Genomic DNA, 21491 nt, shown 5'->3' on the forward strand with positions numbered 1-21491 from the left:
GCTGAGCTCTGTTCCTGATTTTCCATCAAGATAAGGTGGTTCTGAGAACGTCCCCATCTTTTCTGCTGAAAGTTGTCTCTTCTTTCCATCTCAGCGAGGATATTGTTTTGCCCTCATTCTGTCTGGCACCAGTACATCGTATCGAGGAGGCTCTTCACACTCTGGATCTAGTGAGAGCTCTTAGGAGGTACGTCTCGCGGACAGCGTCTTTCTGCAAGTTGGATGCCCTATTCGTGCTTCCGGAGGGGCATAGGAAGGGCCTAGCCGCTTCAAAGGCCACAATAGCCAAGTGGATTCGCTCAGCTTTTCAGAAGTCCTACCGTGTCAGGGGCGAACCTGTCCCAGCAGGGATTAAGGCACATTCCACTCGGTCAGTGGGCGCTTCTTGGGCCATCCGGCACCAGGCGTCAGCAGAACAAGTCCGCAGAGCTGCGACCTGGTCCAGATTGCATACTTAAACAAAACATTACAGTATTCATTCTCAGGCCTCTGCAGATGCAGCCCTCGGCAGGCGAATTCTGCAGTTGGCAGTACCACATCTGTAACTTGTTGGTACTTGTGGTAATAGCAGTTGTGCTGTTCCCCACCCAGGGACTCTTTAGGACCTCCCATTGTCCTGTGTCCCCAATGAGGCGTAGGAGAAATAGGGATTTTTGTGTACTCGCCATAAAATCCTTTTCTCAGAGCCAATCATTGGGGGACACAGCCCCCACCCTGTTAGTCTAATGACTTGTGTTTGTTCCTTAGTTTTGACATAGTTTATTCTTGTTAATGGTTATAAGCTCCTATTGCTTTGTCACCGAACTGGTTCAATTAGAGCCAGCAGGAGGGTGTATACTGCAGAGGAGGAGTTAATCTTTTTACACTACCGCTCAAAAGTTTAGGGTCACTTAGGCTAGTTCCACATTTGCGTTTAAAAACGCAGCGTTTTTAACGCAAACGCAGGTGGTGAAAAATGTAAACGCGTGCAAACGCGTGCGTTTTTGTGTATGTGTGTGTGTATATATATATATATATATATATATATATATATATATATATATATATATATATATATATATATATATATATATATATATATATATATATATATATATATATTTTTCAGCGCGATATAGCAGAAGAGCCGATTGCCGGCTTTTCATTTCTCCTGCCTAAACCGGACATGATATGAGACATGGTTTACATACAGTAAACCATGTCATATCCCACACTACTAATGTTAGTAGTGTGTATGTGCAAAATTTCGGCGCTGTAGCTATTAAATTTAAGGGTTAGATCGCGGAAAAAATTGGCGTGGGCTCCCGCGCAATTTTCTCCGCCAGAGTGGTAAAGCCAGTGACTGAGGGCAGATATTAATAGCCTAGAGAGGGGCCATGGTTATTGGCCCCCCGTGGCTAAAAACATCTGCCCCCAGCCACCCCAGAAAAGGCACATCTGTAAGATGCGCCTATTCTGGCACTTGGCCACTCTCTTCCCACTCCCGTGTAGCGGTGGGATATGGGGTAATGAAGGGTTAATGTCACCTTGCTATTGTAAGGTGACATTAAGCCAGATTAATAATGGAGAGGCGTCAATTATGACACCTATCCATTATTAATCCAATTGTATGAAATGGTTAAAAAAACCACACACACACAATATTGCAAAGTATTTTAATGAAATAAATACACAGGTTGTTGTAATATTTTATTGCTCTCTCAATCCACCTGAAGACCATCGTTCTGTAACAAATTAAAAATAATAAACCAACAATATACATACCTTCCGTAGATCTGTAACGTCCCACGATGTAAATCCATCTGAAGGGGTTAAAATATTTTACAGGCAGGAGCTCTGCTATAATGCAGCTGTGCTCCTGCCTGTAAACCCCGGGGAATGAAGGTAATGTAGGTCAATGACCTATAGTTACCTTCAGTCGCGGTGATGCGCCCTCTGCTGGATGTCCTCATATGACGTCGAGCGTGGGAAAAAGTTCCCTTTTCTGGGGTGGCTGGGGGCAGATGTTTGTAGCCAGGGGGGGCCAATAACCATGGACCCTCTCTAGGCTATTAATATCTGCCCTCAGTCACTGGCTTTACCACTCTGGCGGAGAAAATTGCGCGGGAGCCCACGCCAATTTTTTCCGCGATTTAACCCTTAAAATTAATAGCTACAGCGCCGAAATTTTGCACATACACACTACTAACATTAGTAGTGTGGAATATGCAAAAAAAAAGGGGGATATGACATGGTTTACTGTATGTAAACCATGTCTCATCATGTCGGGTTTAGGCAGGAGAAATGAAAAGCCGGCAATTGAATTACCGGCTTTAGGGTTAGGGGTAGGGTTTGGATCCCTTTATCACCTTGATGGTGGGGGGTGGCTTATCAGTGTGTATTCTTGTTTTTTTTCTATAAAAATGCATGCGTTTTTAACGCAAACAAACGCATGTCCTTAAAAACGCATGCGTTTACATAGACAGCAATACGTTTTTTTGTCGCAAAAAAACGCCTCTAGAAATTACTACATGCAACAAAACGCAAGCATGGAAAAAACGCATGCGTTCTCAAACGCGGCAGAACGCATGCAAAAAAACCGCATGCGTTTTTAATGTTAAGTATAGGGAAAAAAACGCATGCATTTTTTTGCGGTAAAACGCAGTGGCAAAAAACTCAAATGTGAAACCAGCCTTAGAAATTATTAGTCCTTATTTTTGAAAGAAAAGCACAGTTTTTTCAAATTAATCTAACATTGAATGATTCAGAAATACACTCTGTACTTTGTTAATATGTTAAATATTCTAGCTTCAAACGTCTGGTTTGTAATGCAATATCTTCATAGGTGTATAGAGGCCCATTTCCAACAACCATCACTCCAGTGTTCTTATGGTACTTAGTGTTTGCTAACTGTGTAAAAAGGCTAATGGATGGTTAGAATACCCTTGAAAACCCTTGTGCAAGTATGTTAGCACAGCTGAAAACAGTTTGGCTGATTAGAGAACCTATAAACCTGACCTTCCTTTTGAGCTAGTTGAGAATCTGGAGCTTTACATTTGTTGGTTCAATTTAACTCTCAAAATGGCCAGAAAAAAAGAACTTTCATGTGAAACTCGATTGTCTATTCTTGTTCTTAGAAATGAAGGCTATTCCATGTGAGAAATTGCCAAGAAACTGAAGATTTCCTACAACGGTGTGTACTACTCCCTTCAGAGGAGAGCACAAACAGGCTCTAACCAGAGTAGAAAGAAGTGGGAGGCCCCGCTGCACAACTGAACAAGACAAGTACATTAGAGTCTGTAGTTTGAGAAATCAACGCCTCACAGGTCAACTGGCTTCTTCATTAAATAGTACACGCAAAACGCCAGTGTCAGTGTCTAAAGTGAAGAGGCCGGGATGCTGGCCTTCAGGGCAGAGTGGTAAAGAAAAAGCCATATTTGAGACTGGCTAATAAGAGGAAAAGATTAATATGGGCAAAAGAACACAGACATGGGACAGAGGAAGATTGGAAAAAAGTGTTATGGACAGACGAATCCAAGTTTGAGGTGTTTGGATCACACAGAAGAACATTTGTGAGACTCAGAAGCAACTGAAAAGATGCTGGAAGAGTGCCTGACGCCATCTGTCAAGCATGGTGGAGGTAATGTGATGGTCTGGGGTGGTGCTGGTAAAGTGGGAGATTTGTACAAGGTAAAAGAGATATTGAATAAGGAAGGCTATCCATTTTGCAACGCAGTGCCTAACCCTGTGGACAGCGCTTGATTGGAGCAATTTCATCATACAACAGGACAATAACCCAAACCACACCTCCTAATTATGCAAGAACTATTTAGGGAAGAAGCAGGTAGCTGGTATTCTATCAGTAATGGAGTGGCCAGCGCAGTCACCAGATCTCAACCCCTTTGAGCCGTTGTGGGAGCAGCTTGACCGTATGGTACGTGAACAGCGCCCATCAAGCCAAACCAACTTGTGCAGGGGCTTCAGGAGGCATGGGGTGAAATTTCTCCAGGTTACCTCAGCAAATTAGCTGCTAGATTGCCAAAGGTCTGCAATGCTGTAATTGCTGCAAAGAGAGTATTCTTTGACGAAAGCAAAGTTTGAAGTATAAAATTATTTCTAAGAAAAATGTTTTTTTTAGAACCTTGTCAATGTCTGGACTAGATTTTTTTTTTATTATTCATTTGGCAACTCGTCTGATTAATAAAAGTATGAGTTTACATGGAAAACACAAAATTGTCTGGGTGACCCTAAACTTTTTTCTTTTGAACGGTAGTGTATGTTCTTAGTGTCCTCCTAGTGGCAGCAGCATAAGACCCTTGGTCCTGTGTCCCCCAATGATTGGCTTGGAGAAAAGGATTTTACGGTGCGTACACAAAAATCTCTATTACTCTGTCGCCTCATTGGGGGACACAGGACCATGGGTGTTATGCTGCTGTCCACTAGGAGGCGACACAATGCATAATCTGAAAACGATTAACTGTAGCTCCTCCTCTGCAGTATACACCCCTGGACGGCATCAGCCTTCTCCAGTTTTTGCTTAGTGTCGCATAGGAGGCACACCTAATATTTTTTAATATTTTACTCCGTTTTTTTCCGACGGATTACAGATGAAGAAAAGTGAGTCTCTTGCAAGACTCCCGGCATGGCTCCTTCCTCGGCCCCCTATTACGGGGTGCCCGGTTGAAGTAGAGATGGCTATTTCCCATGTTGCTCCTTCCCCAGTCCCTCGGGTGCTGGTTCAAAGTCGAGACCCCCCTCCTTCCCCAATTCCTTTTGGTTTCTGGGTTGAGGTCGAGGCGAGGATAAAGGCCCCTGAAGGTGACATCAGCACCCTCCATTAGGTTGAGACGCCTCAGGTAGGGCCTGTACAGGCAGCATTCTACAGCTCCCAGCAATGGGTCAGCACACTGCACCTGCATCCAGGGACCCCAGCCCAGCTGCGGGCTCCTGACGGGGCCGGGGGGAGTGCAGGCAGGCATGGCACATACAGACACAGGGCTCCCTGCGCCCCTGTCTCTGCGGCAGCACCAGCTCTATACTGCCTCAGGGGGACCCCTCACCGGGCCCCCCTTCCGCTTACAGCCCCACCACTATCCTGCCTTTAAATCCGGGGGGGGGGGGGGGGGGGTCTGGATCAGATCTGACCCCCTCCCGGACTTTCGCGCTGGCCTGGAGCCCTTCTGGGCATCAGGCATCTAATTTAGGCCCCGGCTTTAGCCTAGCTGAAGCTGCCGCCTCCTCTCCGCCCCCCGGATGACAAATATGACACTCTACAGTGTCATAGAAGGGGCGAATCGAGACAGAAAGGGCGCGTTTTAACACAGCTTTGCCACCTTTTTTCTCAGCTCTCCGCCCCCTTCTCCCCCTGCCTCTTCTCCTCGGCGGCCATTTCTACTGAAGCAAGGATTAACCCTGCATCTCCCGGTCAGCAGGACCAGGCCAGCCGGTCTCCGGGGGGGGCACAGGACTGTGGCTCTTCGGCGCTGGACCTAGGGGCAAACTGGTGGGGTAAGATCACAGCTGGGTTGTTTTACTCGGCTGTGAATCCATATTCCCTGTAAGGCTCCCCTATAGGGACCTCTGCATAGCTACCCCTGTAACGTCCTCTGCATAGCAGCCCTTCTGCACTCTGTGCACTATGCCGGGCCCAAGTCCAAGAGAGCCAGGCAGGACTACTATTATGCATTCTGCACAGCCTGCAGGACCGCTCTCCCCAGTGGCAGTATCTACCCACACTGCCAGGACTGTATACAGACTACTGTGTCAGAGCCCCAAGAGGCCCCTGCCAATGCTTCGGTGTCTAATGCCACACCGGAATGGGTCACTGAGATGTCGCAATCTATGACGCAGTCTATAGATAACCTAACCTCCACATTACTTCAGGCTCTGCAGAGTCATGCCTCGGCTATGACCGTTACCCAGTAAAGGGAGAGCTTGGCTCAGGGACAGGACGACCCTGGCACATCCATGTCTAAGTCAGGGCGCAAGCGGACCCACAGTCCATCTACGTCATCCCATAGCACTCGGTCATCCCCTTCTAGGGAGAGACACCGTAGTTCCAGGTCAGCTAGACCGTCCCCTTCCAGGGACAGACAACGCAGATCTCCGCAATCCCCGACCAGAGAAGGCCTCCTCCCCAGCTCACCCAGCAGGGGACGCCTCAGTGATACACAGGATTCGGAAGGCATTTGTGACTCCGACTCAGACAAGGAAACGGTGGGTCCCTGATCCCAATCCCCCTAGCAATACTGCGCTAGTTGAGGACTTAATCTCTTCCATCCATCGGTTGCTGGACATTTGATCCACCACCAGAGGCCCCAGAACACAAGATTTCCTGTAAAGGAACTCTGAAGCCGCCTAAGGTTTTCTCTAACCACCCAGAGTTTAAGGCGATCCTTAAAAAGCAGTTCTCACAGCCTGAGAAAAAATTCGCTAATCACAAATATCTGGAGGCGAGGTACCCCTTTCCCGCAGAAGGACACCAAGGAGTGGACAGACCCACCCGAAGTGGACCCCCCAGTCTCTAGACTAGCAGCACAGACCCTCCTTTCACTGCCAGATAGCTCAACCCTCAGGGACGCAGCAGACCGGCAGGTAGAACGCATGGCTCGTTCAATTTTTGAGGCCGCAGGGGCATCCCTGGCTCCCGCGTTCCTTCAGTTTGGGCTGCCAAGGCCATTCTGGCCTGGGCCAAAAATGTACAAGCTCTCCAAGCATCCGCTCCTGAGCTGTCGGACCAAGCGGTTCAAATAGCAGTCGTAGCAGATTACATGATTCATGCAGCTCTGGATTCAGCAAGGGGTGTAGCGGGGATAGCATCAAACGCCATCACAATTCGGCGTATCCTCTGGCTGAGGGAATGGAAAGCTGACGCAGCCTCAAAGAAGTCCCTCACGCACCTCCCCTACCTCAGTGGGCGTCTTTTCGGTGAACAGTTGGACACAATGATATCCAACACCACCGGGGGTAAGAGTACCTCTCTTCCCCAACTGAAACCTAAACGCACTTACAAGATGCGTAACCAAACTCGATTCCGATCCTTTCGGAATTGTTCGGGCTGGTCCGTCTCGCGTCCAGCACAAAATCGTAACCGTTCCCCATGCAGGGCCAACTCACGATCAACGCAAAGGTCAGACAAGACCTGGCAGTCAAAAGCAGCCCAGTCTAAACCTAGAGGAGGAAAATCTCAGACTTTCTCCTCATCATGACTCACGGACCCCCAGAAGACACCACACCCGTAGGCGGCCGACTTTTGCTCTTTCATCAAGTCTGGCTGCCTATTACAGAAGACAGGTGGGTCAGGGAACTAGTGTCTTCCGGATACAAAATAGACTTCACCTCCAAACCACCAGACCAATTCTTCCTCTCTGTCCCCCCAAAACCACCAGCCAAGGCTCGTGCCTTCCGGAAAGCGGTCTCCTCGCTTTTTCAAGCAGGAGTCATAGTACCGGTCCCCATGGCCGAGCGCTTCCGAGGGTTCTACTCCAATCTATTCGTAGTTCCCAAGAAAGGAGGCAGCGTGCGGCCCATACTGGACCTAAAACAACACAACAAATACGTACGGGTCTGTCACTTCCGCATGGAGTCCATTTGGTCCATCATACCTGCATATACCGCTTGCATCTGCTCATCAGAGATTTCTCAGGTTCGCAATCGACCAGGACCACTACCAGTTCGTGGCTCTCCCGTTTTGGACTCGCCACGGCTCCCAGAGTGTTTACCAAGGTCATGGCAGCCACCATGGACGTCCTGCACTCCAGAGGCATAGTAGTCGTTCCATACTTGGACGATCTACTCATCAAGGCTCCCACCTTCAAGGACTGCGAGCTCAGCGTCTCAATCACAATCGACACTGAGTCGCATGGGTTGGTTAGTCAACCTACAAAAGTCATCACCAACCCCGAGTCAGTCTCTGACCTTCCTGGGAATGCTATTCAACACCTCCAGGGGTCTAGTGCTCCTTCCCAAAGACAAGGCACTGGCTCTCCGTCTAGGAGTTCGCACTCTCCTCTGCAAACCCCCTCGATCTCTCCGGTTTGCCATGAGAGTCCTCTGCAGGATGGGCGCAGCAATAGAAGCCGTCCCATTTGCCCAGTTTCGTCTCAGGCCTCTCCAACTAGCCATCCTCAAGTCCTGGGACAAGAAGCCTTTCTCGACAGGGAGTTCCGGCTAATGTCGTCAAACAAGACGTCCCTGCACTGGTGGCTCAAGCCAACCTCGCTAGCAAAGGGGAAATCCTTTCTCACAGGTCATTGGAAAGTTCTGACCACCGATGCGAGCCTGACGGGTTGGGGTGCAGTGCACCTACACCACAGGGCACAGGGCAAGTGGTCCCCAGTGGAAGCGACCATGCCCATCAACATCCTGGAAATTCGTGCCATCCTCCTGACATTGAGGGCCTTTTATCACTTACTTGGCAGCCTCTCACATCAGAATACAGTCGGACAATGCCACGGCTGTGGCATATGTGAATCATCAAGGGGGGACCCGCAGTACCCAGGCGATGCGAGAAGTGTCACATATCCTTCACTGCGCAGAGGACACAGGGTCGGTTATCTCGGCGGTCCACATTCCAGGTGTGGACAACTGGGAAGCAGACTTCCTCAGCCGACATGAAATAGACTCGGGAGAGTTCTCTCTCCATCCTGAAATTTTTCGCCAGATCTGCCATCGCTGGGGGACCCCAGATGTGGACCTAATGGCATCCCACTTCAATGCCAAGGTCTCCAACTTCATGGCCAGAACACACGATCCGCGGTCGCTCGGAGCAGACGCTCTGGTTCAGGACTGGACCCAGTTCCAGCCTCTGTACATTTTTCCACCTCTCCCCCTGTTATCCAGAGTGGTGAGGAAGATCAAGCAAGATGGAGTTCCAACCATCTTAATCGCACCGGTCTGGCCCAGACGTACATGGTACGCCGACGTCGTACAACTTTCAGCAGACGCCCCCTGGCACCTCTCCGACCGCCCGGATCTTCTATCACAAGGCCCGTTCTACCACCAGAACTCAGGGGCTCTCAATTTGACGGCATGGCCCATGAAACCTGGGTTCTAACCCAGGCAGGGCTCTCGCCGGACGTCATTGGAACCATGATCAGGGCACGGAAGCCAGCCTCTGCCAGGATTTATTACCTTACCTGGAAAGCTTTCTTTACCTGGTGCGAATCTCGTGGCCAGACCCCACTCCCTTATTCCCTACCCAAAGTACTTGGTTTTCTCCAATCGGGTCTGGAGGCCAAGCTGTCATTAGGCTCGCTTAAGAGCCAGGTGTCAGCCCTCTCAGTGCTTTTTCAAAGGTACATTGCTACCAAGCCGCAAGTAAGAACTTTTCTTCAGGGGGTTTCCCAATTGGTTCCCCCCTACAGACGACCACTAGAAACGTGGGACCTCCAACCTGGTCCTGACAGCATTGCAGGAACCAGCCTTCGAACCCCTTAAGGAGGTCCCGCTCCGCCTTCTCTCCCAGAAGGTGGTTTTCCTGGTGGCAATCACCTCACTACGCAGGGTGTCTGAACTGACAGCACTCTCCTGTAGACTGCTCTACATGGCCTTTCACCAGGACAAGGTAGTTCTTCCTACGGTCCCATCCTTCCTTCCGAAGGTTGTGTCCAACTTCCACCTCAATAAGGAAATTTCACTACCATCCCTTTGTCCAGTCCCGGTTCATAGAGTGGAGAAGGCTCTGCATACGCTTGACCTCGTCAGGGCATTGCGTATATACGTGTCTAGGACTTCGTCCTTCCGGAGGTCTGATTCTCTTTTCCCCCTTCCGGAAGGCGGCCACAAGGGTCTGCCAGCTTCCAAAGCTACCCTTGCCAGGTAGATCAAATCCACCATACAAGAGGCCTACCGCCTTAAGAATTCTCTTCCAGCCGGTATTACGGCACACTCTACACGGGCGGTGTAGGGGCCTCCTGGGCCATTCGGCACCAGGCTTCGGCACAAGAAGTGTGTAAGGCGGCCACTTGGACTAGCCTACACACGTTTACTAAACACTACAGGGTTCATACCCAGTCCTCAGCTGACGCGAGCCTGGGTAGATGTGTTCTGCAGGTGGCGGTGCCCTAAGTATAGGGGCCTGTCTGCACAATATTCGTCCATTGCTTCCCACCCAGGGACTGCTTTAGGACGTCCCATGGTCCTGTGTCCCCCAATAAGGCGACAGAGTAAAGGAGATTTTTGTGTAGTCACCGTAAAATCTCTTTCTCTTAGCCTCTAATTGGGGGACACAGCTCCCACCCTGTTGCCCTTTCCGGGCCGTTGTAACTGTTGAGTTCTCATATTGTTTTCTTGAGCTCGTACATAGTTGCCTTCTTACAGGCATAATTATGTCATTCATGTTACGTTCCTCCTACTGCTTTTGCACAAAACTGGAGAAGGCTGATGCCGTCCAGGGGTGTATACTGCAGAGGAGGAGCCACAATTAATCTTTTTCAGATTATGCATAGTGTCGCCTCCTAGTGGACAGCAGCATAACACCCATGGTCCTGTGTCCCCCAATTAGAGGCTAAGAGAAAGAGATTTTACGGTTAGTACACAAAAATCTCCTTATTTAAATGAGCATTTTATCTAGCTGAATTCAGTCTCCTCTCACCCCTCAGCTTCTAGCACTGCCCCCAAATCAGTCGTCATCACAGGGCGGCACTTCCGTCACTCACTGCTTCTATCACCACCCCTTGCTGACAACTCATTTCAAGATGGTACTAGAAACTGTGGAGCAGGACTGGTGTCATTCAAAGCTTTTGTCTTCCACCCTTCCCGATGTCATCTTTCAGTGAACCTGCGGCACAGACAGAAGCAGAGTGCCAGCGCTGCACTCAAATCTTAAACAATTCCCATAATCCTGGACATTTTCAAGTTGGGGCAGCAATTCAACAATCGATTGAGTAAATGCAGTACCATCCCTGTAACATCCTGTTCTGTTCCAGGAGGGGCGATGGAATGTACAGGAAGCACAGTAAACGTCACAGGAAGTACAGTAAAGAAAAAAACAAGCCACGTTTTAGAGATTTAGATAGATGGCGAGAAGTGTAGGGTATTGTGTAGGAAAGGAAATTACAAAAGTGGGTAGAGTGTAAGGACAAATAGTTAGATAATATATTATAGGTGCCAGACAACTCCTTTTAATTACCTACAAATTTATAAAAAGTGTTTGATCACTTAGTAATTTAGGTTTTGGCATGACCAGTCTTGGCCATTTCCAGGAACCAGCTCTAAAAGCTCAGCAGTTAGCGACCTGCAACATCATGTCCAAAAAAAGCTAATGATGTGCAAGCCAGGCATAATTTGAGACAAATCACTCTTTCCCTGATTACACAGTTGTATGAATGGAGCATTGCTAGTAAGTCATTCCCCCACCCCAATCCTTTGGTTAAAAACAAAATTGTCCCCTATTCTCCCCTCAACTTTCCAGGTAATCACTGGCACCACCCTCTCTATGTTAACACATTAGCCTCCCTCTACATGCTCCCATCATACATCGCCAGGACCTGCTTATTCCCACTACAGGGTAGCACATGAAGACTTTATTGCATACAAGCTGTTTCTTTTCATGCAGCAGCTTTACAGACTGTCGCCCACTGTGGCTGACAGCAGAGAAGTGTGTTATTCCTTGGGTGGTTGACCTTCCGTCAGTGCCGTGAAGTGTTGGCTACGGACAGTTGTCCTAGCAAGGTCAAGTACCTCTCCATTTTCTGCTTCTTTGTCCGTTCTGTTAGAAGTGGCTTTAAGTCTCTCACCATTCATCTGCAGCCTTTATCTTCCCAGTCGTTTTTAGAAAAATTCAGAGTACTTATTTCTAGATAAAAACAATGAGTGATCAGAGTTCCACACAAGTCATAGTTACTGAACAAATTACCACAATGATGACTTTCTCTATCATTTCAGCATTATCATTATTTAATAAATAAAACCATTGCCACTCTCCACTTTCTTGTATCACAGTTGACGTCTATAAAGATGTGTGTACGAAGGCAGAAAGCACATCATCAGATTGTATGATGACACTTATTACTCCACAGTATTGCCAATAAATCTAGACTGGGTATTAGGGCCTGAACGCTAGTAATATCTATGTATAATGTGCACTATAGAGATTTGGCTATAAATTGGTGTCAGCAGCCTCCATAACACCTTCAGGATTCATCAGATCCGCATGAACTTGCTGTGTTGCCAAAGATAAGAGGGGGGTGCGGCATAGTTATAGGGAGTGTGTCAGCGCAAAATGCATTTAAAACCAAATGCAAGCACTTTTATGCACCCTTGGGGTAGCTAAGCAGTTCAGCGCATCATACCACCAACTTTACTTTCCCTCTAAGTTCTGTAAAGTGAGAACTGTCAATCAAGGACGAGGGGGGGCGAATAGATGGGTAACAAGTATGTGAGGAAGGTGCACTGAACTCTTTTGCCACACCAAGGGTGCACCAATCGCACTTGCGCTTGTTTTGAACTTCATTTTGTACTGACTGCCTCAGTTTAATCTTCACTTTTTACACTGCCTGACATCTGTAAGTTGCAGCAGCTGAATTCCTCTGTCATTAATGAACCATTGTGGTATGGCATTGTAAAGGCAAGTGAAGACATGGAAACAAGATTGCTCAGTGGTCGTCACAGACTTCTGTGCTCAATCCAGACAAAGCTGCCAGCTTTCTGCTAACTTTTTAGTATATTTTTAAGCACCTGTTTTTCTGATATACATATGTTGCACCAACACATTGAATGTCCTATTCAGGGCTGTTGAGTCTGTATAAAATGGACTGACTCCTAAAATATATAATGTCATAATGGTTGCCATGGCGACGATGTCACAATGATTGCCATTGGGACAATGGTGTCATAATGGTTGCCATGGCGACAATGGTGTCATAATGGTTGCCATGGCGACAATGGTGTCTTAATGGTTGCCATGGCGACGATGGTGTTTTAATGGGTGCCATGGCGACAATGGTGGCTTAATGGTTGCCATGGTGACGATAGTGGCTTTATGGTTGCCATGGCGGCAATGGTGGCATAATGGATATATGAGCATGGGACTATGGGATGAAGAATATGTATGATGGGTATATGGGCACAGGACTATGGGATGGAGGATAATCATTATAATGTCAATAACCCAAAATAATGACACTGGCGCTCACCCCAAAATAGGAGGGGATCTTCAGCAGCTGGAGTCAACCAGGGTAGTGCACCCCTGAATAGCAATAAACTTATAACAAAAAATGGACACCGCGCTCAAAGATCCCGGAACAAATGATGCTGAGATGGAAACACTAATGAATGTTAAATCACCAGGACCTCCACTCAAATTTATAATAGAAAAAATCCTAATATACTCACACCACCAATGACACGTTCTTATTCTGATCCCATAACCCACCACTATCCACTATAAGTCACCTAATGCAACTAGCTTGTTAGATGTAAATACACCTTATGCTCTGCGCTCACCTCTTATGTGGTTGCGGCGTCTGGGTGTAAGTCTTTGCTTGATGTGTACCTTAATCCACCCGATAGGTGCAGTTGGGGGCTTGAAGGTAGTGCGTACCAAATAACCAAGTGCGGTAACTATCCAGGGAAGCTCCAGCCGGTAGCATTACCCGGATGCCGCATGTGGGGACTGAGCCTCGTGTGGCAATGTGTGGGACGGAGCCTCGTGTGGTAATGTGTGGGACGGAGCCTCGTGTTGTAATGTGGTGGGGGGCGGGATTGTGTGATGTGGTAGGGGGCGGGATTGTGTGGCAATGTGGTGGGGGGCAGGATTGTGTGGTGGTGTGGGGGGCGGGATTGTGTGGTGGGGGGCGGGATTATGTGTGGTGGGGCCGGGATTATGTGTGGTGATATGGTGGGGGGCGGGATTGTGTGTGGTGATGTGGGGGGTGGGATTGTGTGTGGTAATGTGGGGGGCGGGATTATGTGTGGTGATGTGGTGGGCGGGATTATGTGTGGTGATGTGGTGGGCGCGATTGTGTGGTGATGTGGGGGGCGGAGCTACTTGCAGGGGGCGGGATTAGCGAGTAATCACGATGCTATATAGATAGATAGATAGTAAGAAAAAGAATAAGCCTGCAAGATTAAAAAAAGAGGCCATCCTCCCACGTGGGCGCGTCTTTGACCCATGTTATTATACATCTGAAAATGTTATCAAATTCACGGGTCAGTTGTTTTGCCTCTCTTGCCCACACTCGTTCTCCACTAAATGTATGTGAATGCTTTCTAGCAACTTAAAAAATCGTATGATTTACAATACATTTTCCCTGTTGCCAACAATATGTAATTTCTGATTTTATCTTTTTTCCCTAGCTTTTTCATTCCAGAAATATCCATCAAACATTTCAGTTAATATTCAACATTCTTGTAAATGGGGATGGGACTTTAACCAGGAAATACTCAGTGGACCTCCTTATGGACTTGTTAAAGAACCTAAAAGTTGCCGATTATTTATCAAGGTGGGACTTACACACAGTATACACTCATACAGTATACACACATATAGTACCCACACATATGCAAAGTGAGTCTAAGCTATGTGCGAGCGAGATACTGAGAAGTCAAAACCATATTTTTATGACACTCTACCATCTTCTGGAAAAACGTTCTTCTATCTTTTTGCCTGTATTGTCCAATAACTTTCCCATTTAACAAGACCAAATTCCCTTTTTACCTTAGATATGAACACTTTAATTCATGTCTTATTCAAGTGCTGGGCCTTCTACATGGTAAAGATCCAGATTCTGCTTTGAAGGTATTTTCCATCGTAATATGAAAAGTAACATAATAATAGGTTTATATATTTAAAGAGCATTTTTTTAATACTATGAACTACAGTGATCATCTTAAATGTCATCTGAATTTGATGAATATTCATTAGGGGTAATCCTTTTTTTTTTTTTTTTTCCCCAGAACTTTTGAATAGAAAATGTCTCCATTTTCTGTATTTATTCAAAGCCTTGTAAACTTTGTGTTCATGTCTAACAGAATTTTTTTCTACAACGCCTTCACTATAGTTCCATATTTTAGCAGAATAAACTCTTTAAGGCCCCCAAACACATTAGATGAAGCTTGGCCAAGCCCACAGATTATCTAGTGTGTATGAGGGCATCCCATCATGTCTCCTACAGATAAGCACAAGTGAGAAAAGAATCTGGCTATTATAATTTCAGCTGCTGTTCCATTTGTTTTCAGGGTGGATAAGCCATTGTGAAAGGCATCCCACAGCAGCGCTCTCCACATTGAAATTGCACATACCCTTGGTCGAGCCTAGTGTATGTGTATAGCGGAATGCAGTGATTGCGAAGTGCCAATTTAACTATTCCTATTCCTCCAACAGTTATTTTATGTGTGGCCAGCCTTAGACTAACTTATTTTTAACCCCTTCAAGACGCAGCCCTTTTTTCGTTTTTGCGTTTTCGTTTTTTGCTCCCCTCCTTCCCAGAGGCATAACTTTTTTTTATTTTTCCGTCAATATGGCCATGTGAGGGCTTATTTTTAGCAGGACGAGTTGTTTTGTCAAACTGACAAGGTTTCGACTCTTCTCGAGTCTTTATCATGTGGTCGCTTAGCAAGGTGAATAAAAGTATAGCATAAATAGTATCCTTGAAGTGTATAGAATATCTTGTACAATATGCTAATAGTATGCGGATTGCCTTGTCTTGTTGTGCCGCAGATGAGATCTGGCAGTGCTGGTGAGCAGATAGCGTTTCCGCAATAGGAATGTATATAGAGTTTCTGGCTGGTACTGGGTATAAGCGGCGCTCCTGCGCCTTGCTGAGTCGGCACATGATGATCGCTGCTATGTAGCAGAGCCGATCAAGCTATGCCAGCTTCTAGCCTCCCATGGAGGCTATTGAAGCATGGCAAAAGTAAAAAAAAAAAAAATGTTTTAAAAAATCTGAAAAAAATACAAATATAAAAGTTTAAATCACCCCCCTTTCTCCCCATTCAAAATAAAATGTGCCGACTCAGCAAGGCGCAGGAGCGCCTCTTATACCCAGTACCAGCCAGAAACTCTATATACATTCCAATTACGGAAACGCTATCTGCTCACCAGCACTGCCAGGTCTCATCTGCGGCCCAACAAGACAAGGCAATCCGCATACTATTAGCATATTGTACAAGATATTCTATACACTTCAAGGATACGATTTATGCTATACTTTTATTCACCTTGCTAAGCGACCACATGATAAAGACTCGGGAAGAGTTGAACCGTTGTCAGTTTGACTTTTGGTCACCTACTGCATTGTTGAATAATAGATCTGTAGCACTTTCATAAATTTTGAGTTTGTCACAAAATATATCCCTTGAGTGTGCGGTGTACTAAATTTATCTCTAGTACGGCGCATGTCATGAAGGGGTTAAGGTTTAAATTTTCAGAAAAATTTCTCAGACACTTAATATGCAAATTGCCTCTTCAAAGAGGAATAGGACTTGAACTCTCTAACGCCACCTGTTTGAAGCAGTAATCCTACAAGTCACTATCAACCTTTTAACGGGCCTTGAAATGTGACTTGAAATAAAAACTAAATCAGATTCTCAATTTGTAGATATGGTGTTTTGGTGTATTACCCCTCGTCAGTGCAAAGTATGATAACTGATTTGGCTGGGTAAGAGGCTCTGTATTGAGGTCTAAGAGGTAATATTTCTCCTTGCGTAGAGTGTTATACCTTCTCTGGTATGCCAAGGTAAGGGTGCTTATTCACTGTGCAATGCTCTGGGAAATTTAATATGAAAATTGACTATTCAAAGGGGAAGAGGGCTAGGATTGCTGCTTCAACAGGTGGCGCTATAGCGTTCAAGTTCTCTTTTTCACTGAAGAGGCAATTTGCATATTACATTTCCCAGAGGAGTATTGCACAGCGAATAAGCCTCCTTAGCTTGGCATGCCAGAGTCTGTAGGTCACTCTCTGCAAGGAGAAACGTTGCTCCTTAGACCTCAGTCAGAGACACTGTCATTTGCATGTGAAAGCACCGCTCCATTATTATTTATTTTTTTTCTTTTATGGCACTGCTGGAGTGGTCGTGTAAAATGTAATTCTCCCATCTCCTAGTCACCTGCTGCCACCTTCATCCTTTTCCAGTGTCGCTCCCATTGGTCTCGAGCAAAAAGTCTCTTGCCGGCGGCTCCAGTGTTTCTTGGAACTGCGCGGAGGACACTTTTCTGTACACGTCCATGAGAGCCTTGTTCTGGCTCTCATAGACTTAAAGGGAATCTGTCACCTACTTTTTCATGTATAAGCTTCGGCCATCGCCATCAGAGGCTTATCTACATCATTCTGTAAGGCTGTAGATAAGCCCCCGATGAAACCTGAAAGATGAGAAAAACAAGTTAGGGTACTGTCACACAGTGGCACTTTGGTCGCTACAACGGCACGATCCGTGACGTTCCAGCGATATAGTTACGATATCGCTGTGTCTGACACGCTACTGCGATCAGGGACCCCGCTGAGAATCGTACTTCGTAGCAGATCGTTTGAAACTTTATTTCGTCGTCAAGTGTCCCGCTGTGGCGGCATGATCGCAGCGTGTAACAAAGGTGTGCACGATATTCCCAATGTCCCGTATGACTTCTACATCGCAACTACGTCATGAAATTATCGCTCCAGCGCCGTGCATTGCAAAGTGTGACCGCAGTCTACGACGCTGGAGCGATAATCAAGCAACGCTGCAACGTCACGGATCGTGCCGTCGGAGCGATCAAAGTGCCACTGTGTGACAGTACCCTTAGATTATACTCACATGGGGGGGGGGGGCGGTCCGATGCGGGAAAGCTCAGAGAGGCCCGGCGCCTGCTCACTGCAGTACTTCGCTCTGCCCTCAACAGGACAGATAAAGTACGCCTGCGCAGGAGCCACGACCGGAAGCAAGGAAGAGGATGTCATTGCATGCAGTTGGGAGGCGCTGGACCGTGACACCCATCGGACCGCACCGGTACCGCCCCTGGGTGAGTATAATCTAACTTGTTTTTCTTATCTTACAGGTTACATCGGGGGCTTATCTACAGCATTACAGAATGCTGTAGATAAGCCCCTGATGGCGGTGGCCGCAGCTTATATACGAAAAAGTAGGTGATAGATTCCCTTTACATTGAGAGCTTCTGGCCACTCCAAAGCTGCACTCACAAGGTGGAGGCGAAAAACTGTGAAGACCCCGGAGAGTGAGCATAAGAACAGGGGCTTACATTTAAAGTGCCACTCCAACTCTGAAAAACCAACAAACGTTGGAGTGGTGCTTTTAATTTATAAATGAGCTTCCAGACACCACATATATACAGCTCTGGCAAAAATTGAGACCACTGCAAAATGTTCAGTTTGTCTGATTTTTCTCTTTATAGGTATATTTTTGAGTAAAATGTAAATTGTTCTTTTAGTCTATAAACTTCTGACAACATGTCTCTGAATTTCCAAGCAATAAATTTTGTAATTTTTTTCTGACAAAGAAAAATGGTAAAAATAAAAAAAAAAACAATGCTTTCAGACCTCAAATAATGCAACGAAAACAAGTTCATAATCGTTTAGAAACAACAATACTAATGTTTTAACTCAGTAACAGTTCAGAAATCAATATTTTGTGGAATAACCATGATTTTTAATCACAGCTTTCATGCGTCTTGGCATGCTTTCCACCAGTCTTTCACACTGCTTGTGGTGCAAAACTTTAGGCAGTTCTTCTTTGTTTGATGGCTTATGACTATCCATCGTCCTCTTGATTACATTCCAGAGGTTTTCAATGGGGTTCAGGTCTGGAGATTGGGCTGCCCATGAAAGGGATTTGATGTGGTGGTCTCTTAATTTTTGCCAAGAGCTGTATGTATAATTACACCTTTGATTTACATTGCTTATATAATAGATCTGTATCAGAAGACTACACACTGGTTGTTAGTAGATACTCACCCCATAATACTATACAGTACTGGAGCAGGGCTCATTTTTACAATGTAGCTGCTTTTTTGGATGTATGTGTCTGTTAAGTCTCCATTTTTCATTCATGTAAGTTCTGTATTTTTCAGGTGTTAGAATTGTTGCTGGCCTTCTGTTCGGTCACTAGCTTACGCCATATGCTGCGACAGACTATTCTAGAACAATCCAGCGTTCCTGCAGCTGGGAGTGGCAGACTTGGGTCGCGTGCAAAATCTCCTGAGCCGGCTGTTGCTCTTGTTCATTGGTCAAGCCAAGCCCTGGAAGCCCCTCAGAACTGTGCAATATTGGCATTGGAGCTCTTCAAGGAAGTTTTTACAGTAAATTTCTACCTTCTTGTTTCCTTTGAATTTTCTGACATGGGCCTCATTCACACATCCTTTTTTAACGTACTTGTGCCATTTGTTCTTCAGGGATAGAAAATGACCCGTTCTAGTCTATGGAACTGTTGATATATTAAAAAAATTTTTGTATGCAATAAGATGTCATGAAGCGGTGAAGTTAAAAACTGACACATGCAAAATCAAATCCGAAAAAAATAGTTCCTTTTTCCACGATCGATGGAAACATAAAAGGACTTCTGAATGGGGCCCAAAGCGGAAACCCCTTTAGCCACCTTTTTTTGTTTAGACATAATAAAAAAGGGGTACTGTTTGATTGAAATTTACTTTTTTCTAATGTATAATAGTAATTAAAACAAAAAACTAACCCATTGTTTTTTAGCTACCCAGATAATTTTGCTGCCTTTTGCTATTAAAGGGCCACTGTCACCCCCTCCAGCCGTTATAAACTAAAAGAGCCACCTTGTGCAGCAGTAATGCTGCAGTCTAACAAGGTGGCTCTTTTAGTTTTTGCTTCTGTTATTCCCTCAATAAAGCGTTTTATAATTTTCCCTAAATACCTGTCTTTGTACCTGGAGGCAGGTCTGAAGCCTCCTCTGTGAAGCGCCCAACTGCCGTCACTCATCTCTTCTGGGGCGATGGTCGCCGCCCCCTGCGCGCTGTTCTTCTTAAATCCGGCTCCTGCTCTGTGCGTGCCTGCCTGGGGCAGGCGCAGTGTTCATTGGCCGTCATAGGTCAGATGCCGGGTGCCTGACTGCGCCTGTGCGGCCACCCTGTTACTGAATCCCCGCCCCGCACTGTGTTATGCGTTATGCACAGTGCGGGCTGGGATTCCTGGGCAGATTCCTGCACAGACCGACCCTGGAAGGCGGGGACCCTGGGGGAGCGCCTGACAAGCGCAGTGCGCATGCCCAGGAATCCCAGCCCCGCACTGTGCATAATGCATAACACAGTGCGGGGCGGGGATTCAGTAACAGGGTGGCCGCACTGCCCGCACAGGCGCAGTCAGGCACCCGGCATCTGAGCTATGACGGCCAATGAAGACTGCGCCTGCCCCAGGCAGGCACGCACAGCGCAGGCGCCGGATTTAAGAAGGACAGCGCGCAGGGGGCGGCGACCATCGCCCCAGAAGAGATGAGTGACGGCAGTTGGGCGCTTCACAGAGGAGGCTTCAGACCTGCCTCCAGGTACAAAGACAGGTATTTAGGGAAAATTATAAAACGCTTTATTGAGGGAATAACAGAAGCAAAAACTAAAAGAGCCACCTTGTTAGAATGCAGCATTACTGCTGCACAAGGTGGCTCTTTTAGTTTATAACGGCTGGAGGGGGTGACAGTGGCCCTGTAAAATTTACCGCACTACAATGATGTAAGAAATATAAAAAAAGAGCGGTTTGCATAATTATTGAAGTCAACAGTTATGACTGTTCAATTTACAAGGGTTTCCTGCCACTTTAACATTAGGATAGTCCTTTGTTGTTTGCGCAACCTCTTTATGTGAGCATGACGTACACTATTGCTCACATGGGCGCAGTCGCTTAACCAGCCACTTCAGTGGTAACGTTACATTGCAGAGTGCGTTTTAAATGTTTCTCTTATAAGGACTTTTTTTCCTTCCTGCTTTATGTTTAGGATGCTATTGACACTGGCACCATTCAGTCTGCAGAAAGGTTTGTAGACCTTCTATTGCCAGTTATTCTTGAGCAACTTCATGTCCCTGACCATCCGTTGGATGAACAATTAACAAAAAAAAGATGTGAAAGAATGGTTAAATCTTTGGATGTCTTAATCAATATCCTTTTTAATCAAGCTTGTTGTTGAAGTGGGAGAAAAAATCTTATATATTATTATACACATCACTGTGCCTAAGTTTGTCAGATGTGGCGGAATGATTCATTACTAACAAATGCAAAGTGAATAAGTAAGAGAAATCTTTGACAAGTCAAATCAATATTTGGTGTAGCCACCGTTTGCCTTCAATACAGCATAAATTTGTCTAGGCACATTTGCGCACATTTGTACCTAGCACGGAGCTTGTTCCAAACATCTTGGATAACTAACCATAGATTTTCTGTAGATGTAGGCTTGCACTCATTCTTCTGTCTCTTCCTCTAATCCCACACAGACTTGATATCCAGATCTGGGCTCTGTTGGGGCCATATCTTCATTTCCAGAATAAATTTGAAGTCCGATGCACCACCCTCATCGTATTGCATGATGGATATGTATCTCTTACTATTTCTTAGCATTGAGGACACTAT

General features: G+C 46.3%; 1 protein-coding gene across 1 annotated transcript in view; it reads left to right on the forward strand.

Annotated features, from left to right (window-relative positions):
• CIP2A (cellular inhibitor of PP2A) overlaps positions 1–21491 on the forward strand; it is a 126387-nt gene that overhangs the window by 28512 nt on the left and 76384 nt on the right. The window contains exons 7-10 of the mRNA XM_077296808.1: positions 14278–14423; positions 14644–14719; positions 18983–19210; positions 20863–21022. Of these exons, the coding sequence (XP_077152923.1) occupies positions 14278–14423; positions 14644–14719; positions 18983–19210; positions 20863–21022 (610 nt within the window). The remainder of the gene's footprint in view (positions 1–14277; positions 14424–14643; positions 14720–18982; positions 19211–20862; positions 21023–21491) is intronic.

The sequence above is a fragment of the Ranitomeya variabilis genome, chromosome 3, assembly GCF_051348905.1.
Source record: "Ranitomeya variabilis isolate aRanVar5 chromosome 3, aRanVar5.hap1, whole genome shotgun sequence".
NCBI classification, from domain to species: Eukaryota; Metazoa; Chordata; class Amphibia; order Anura; family Dendrobatidae; genus Ranitomeya; species Ranitomeya variabilis.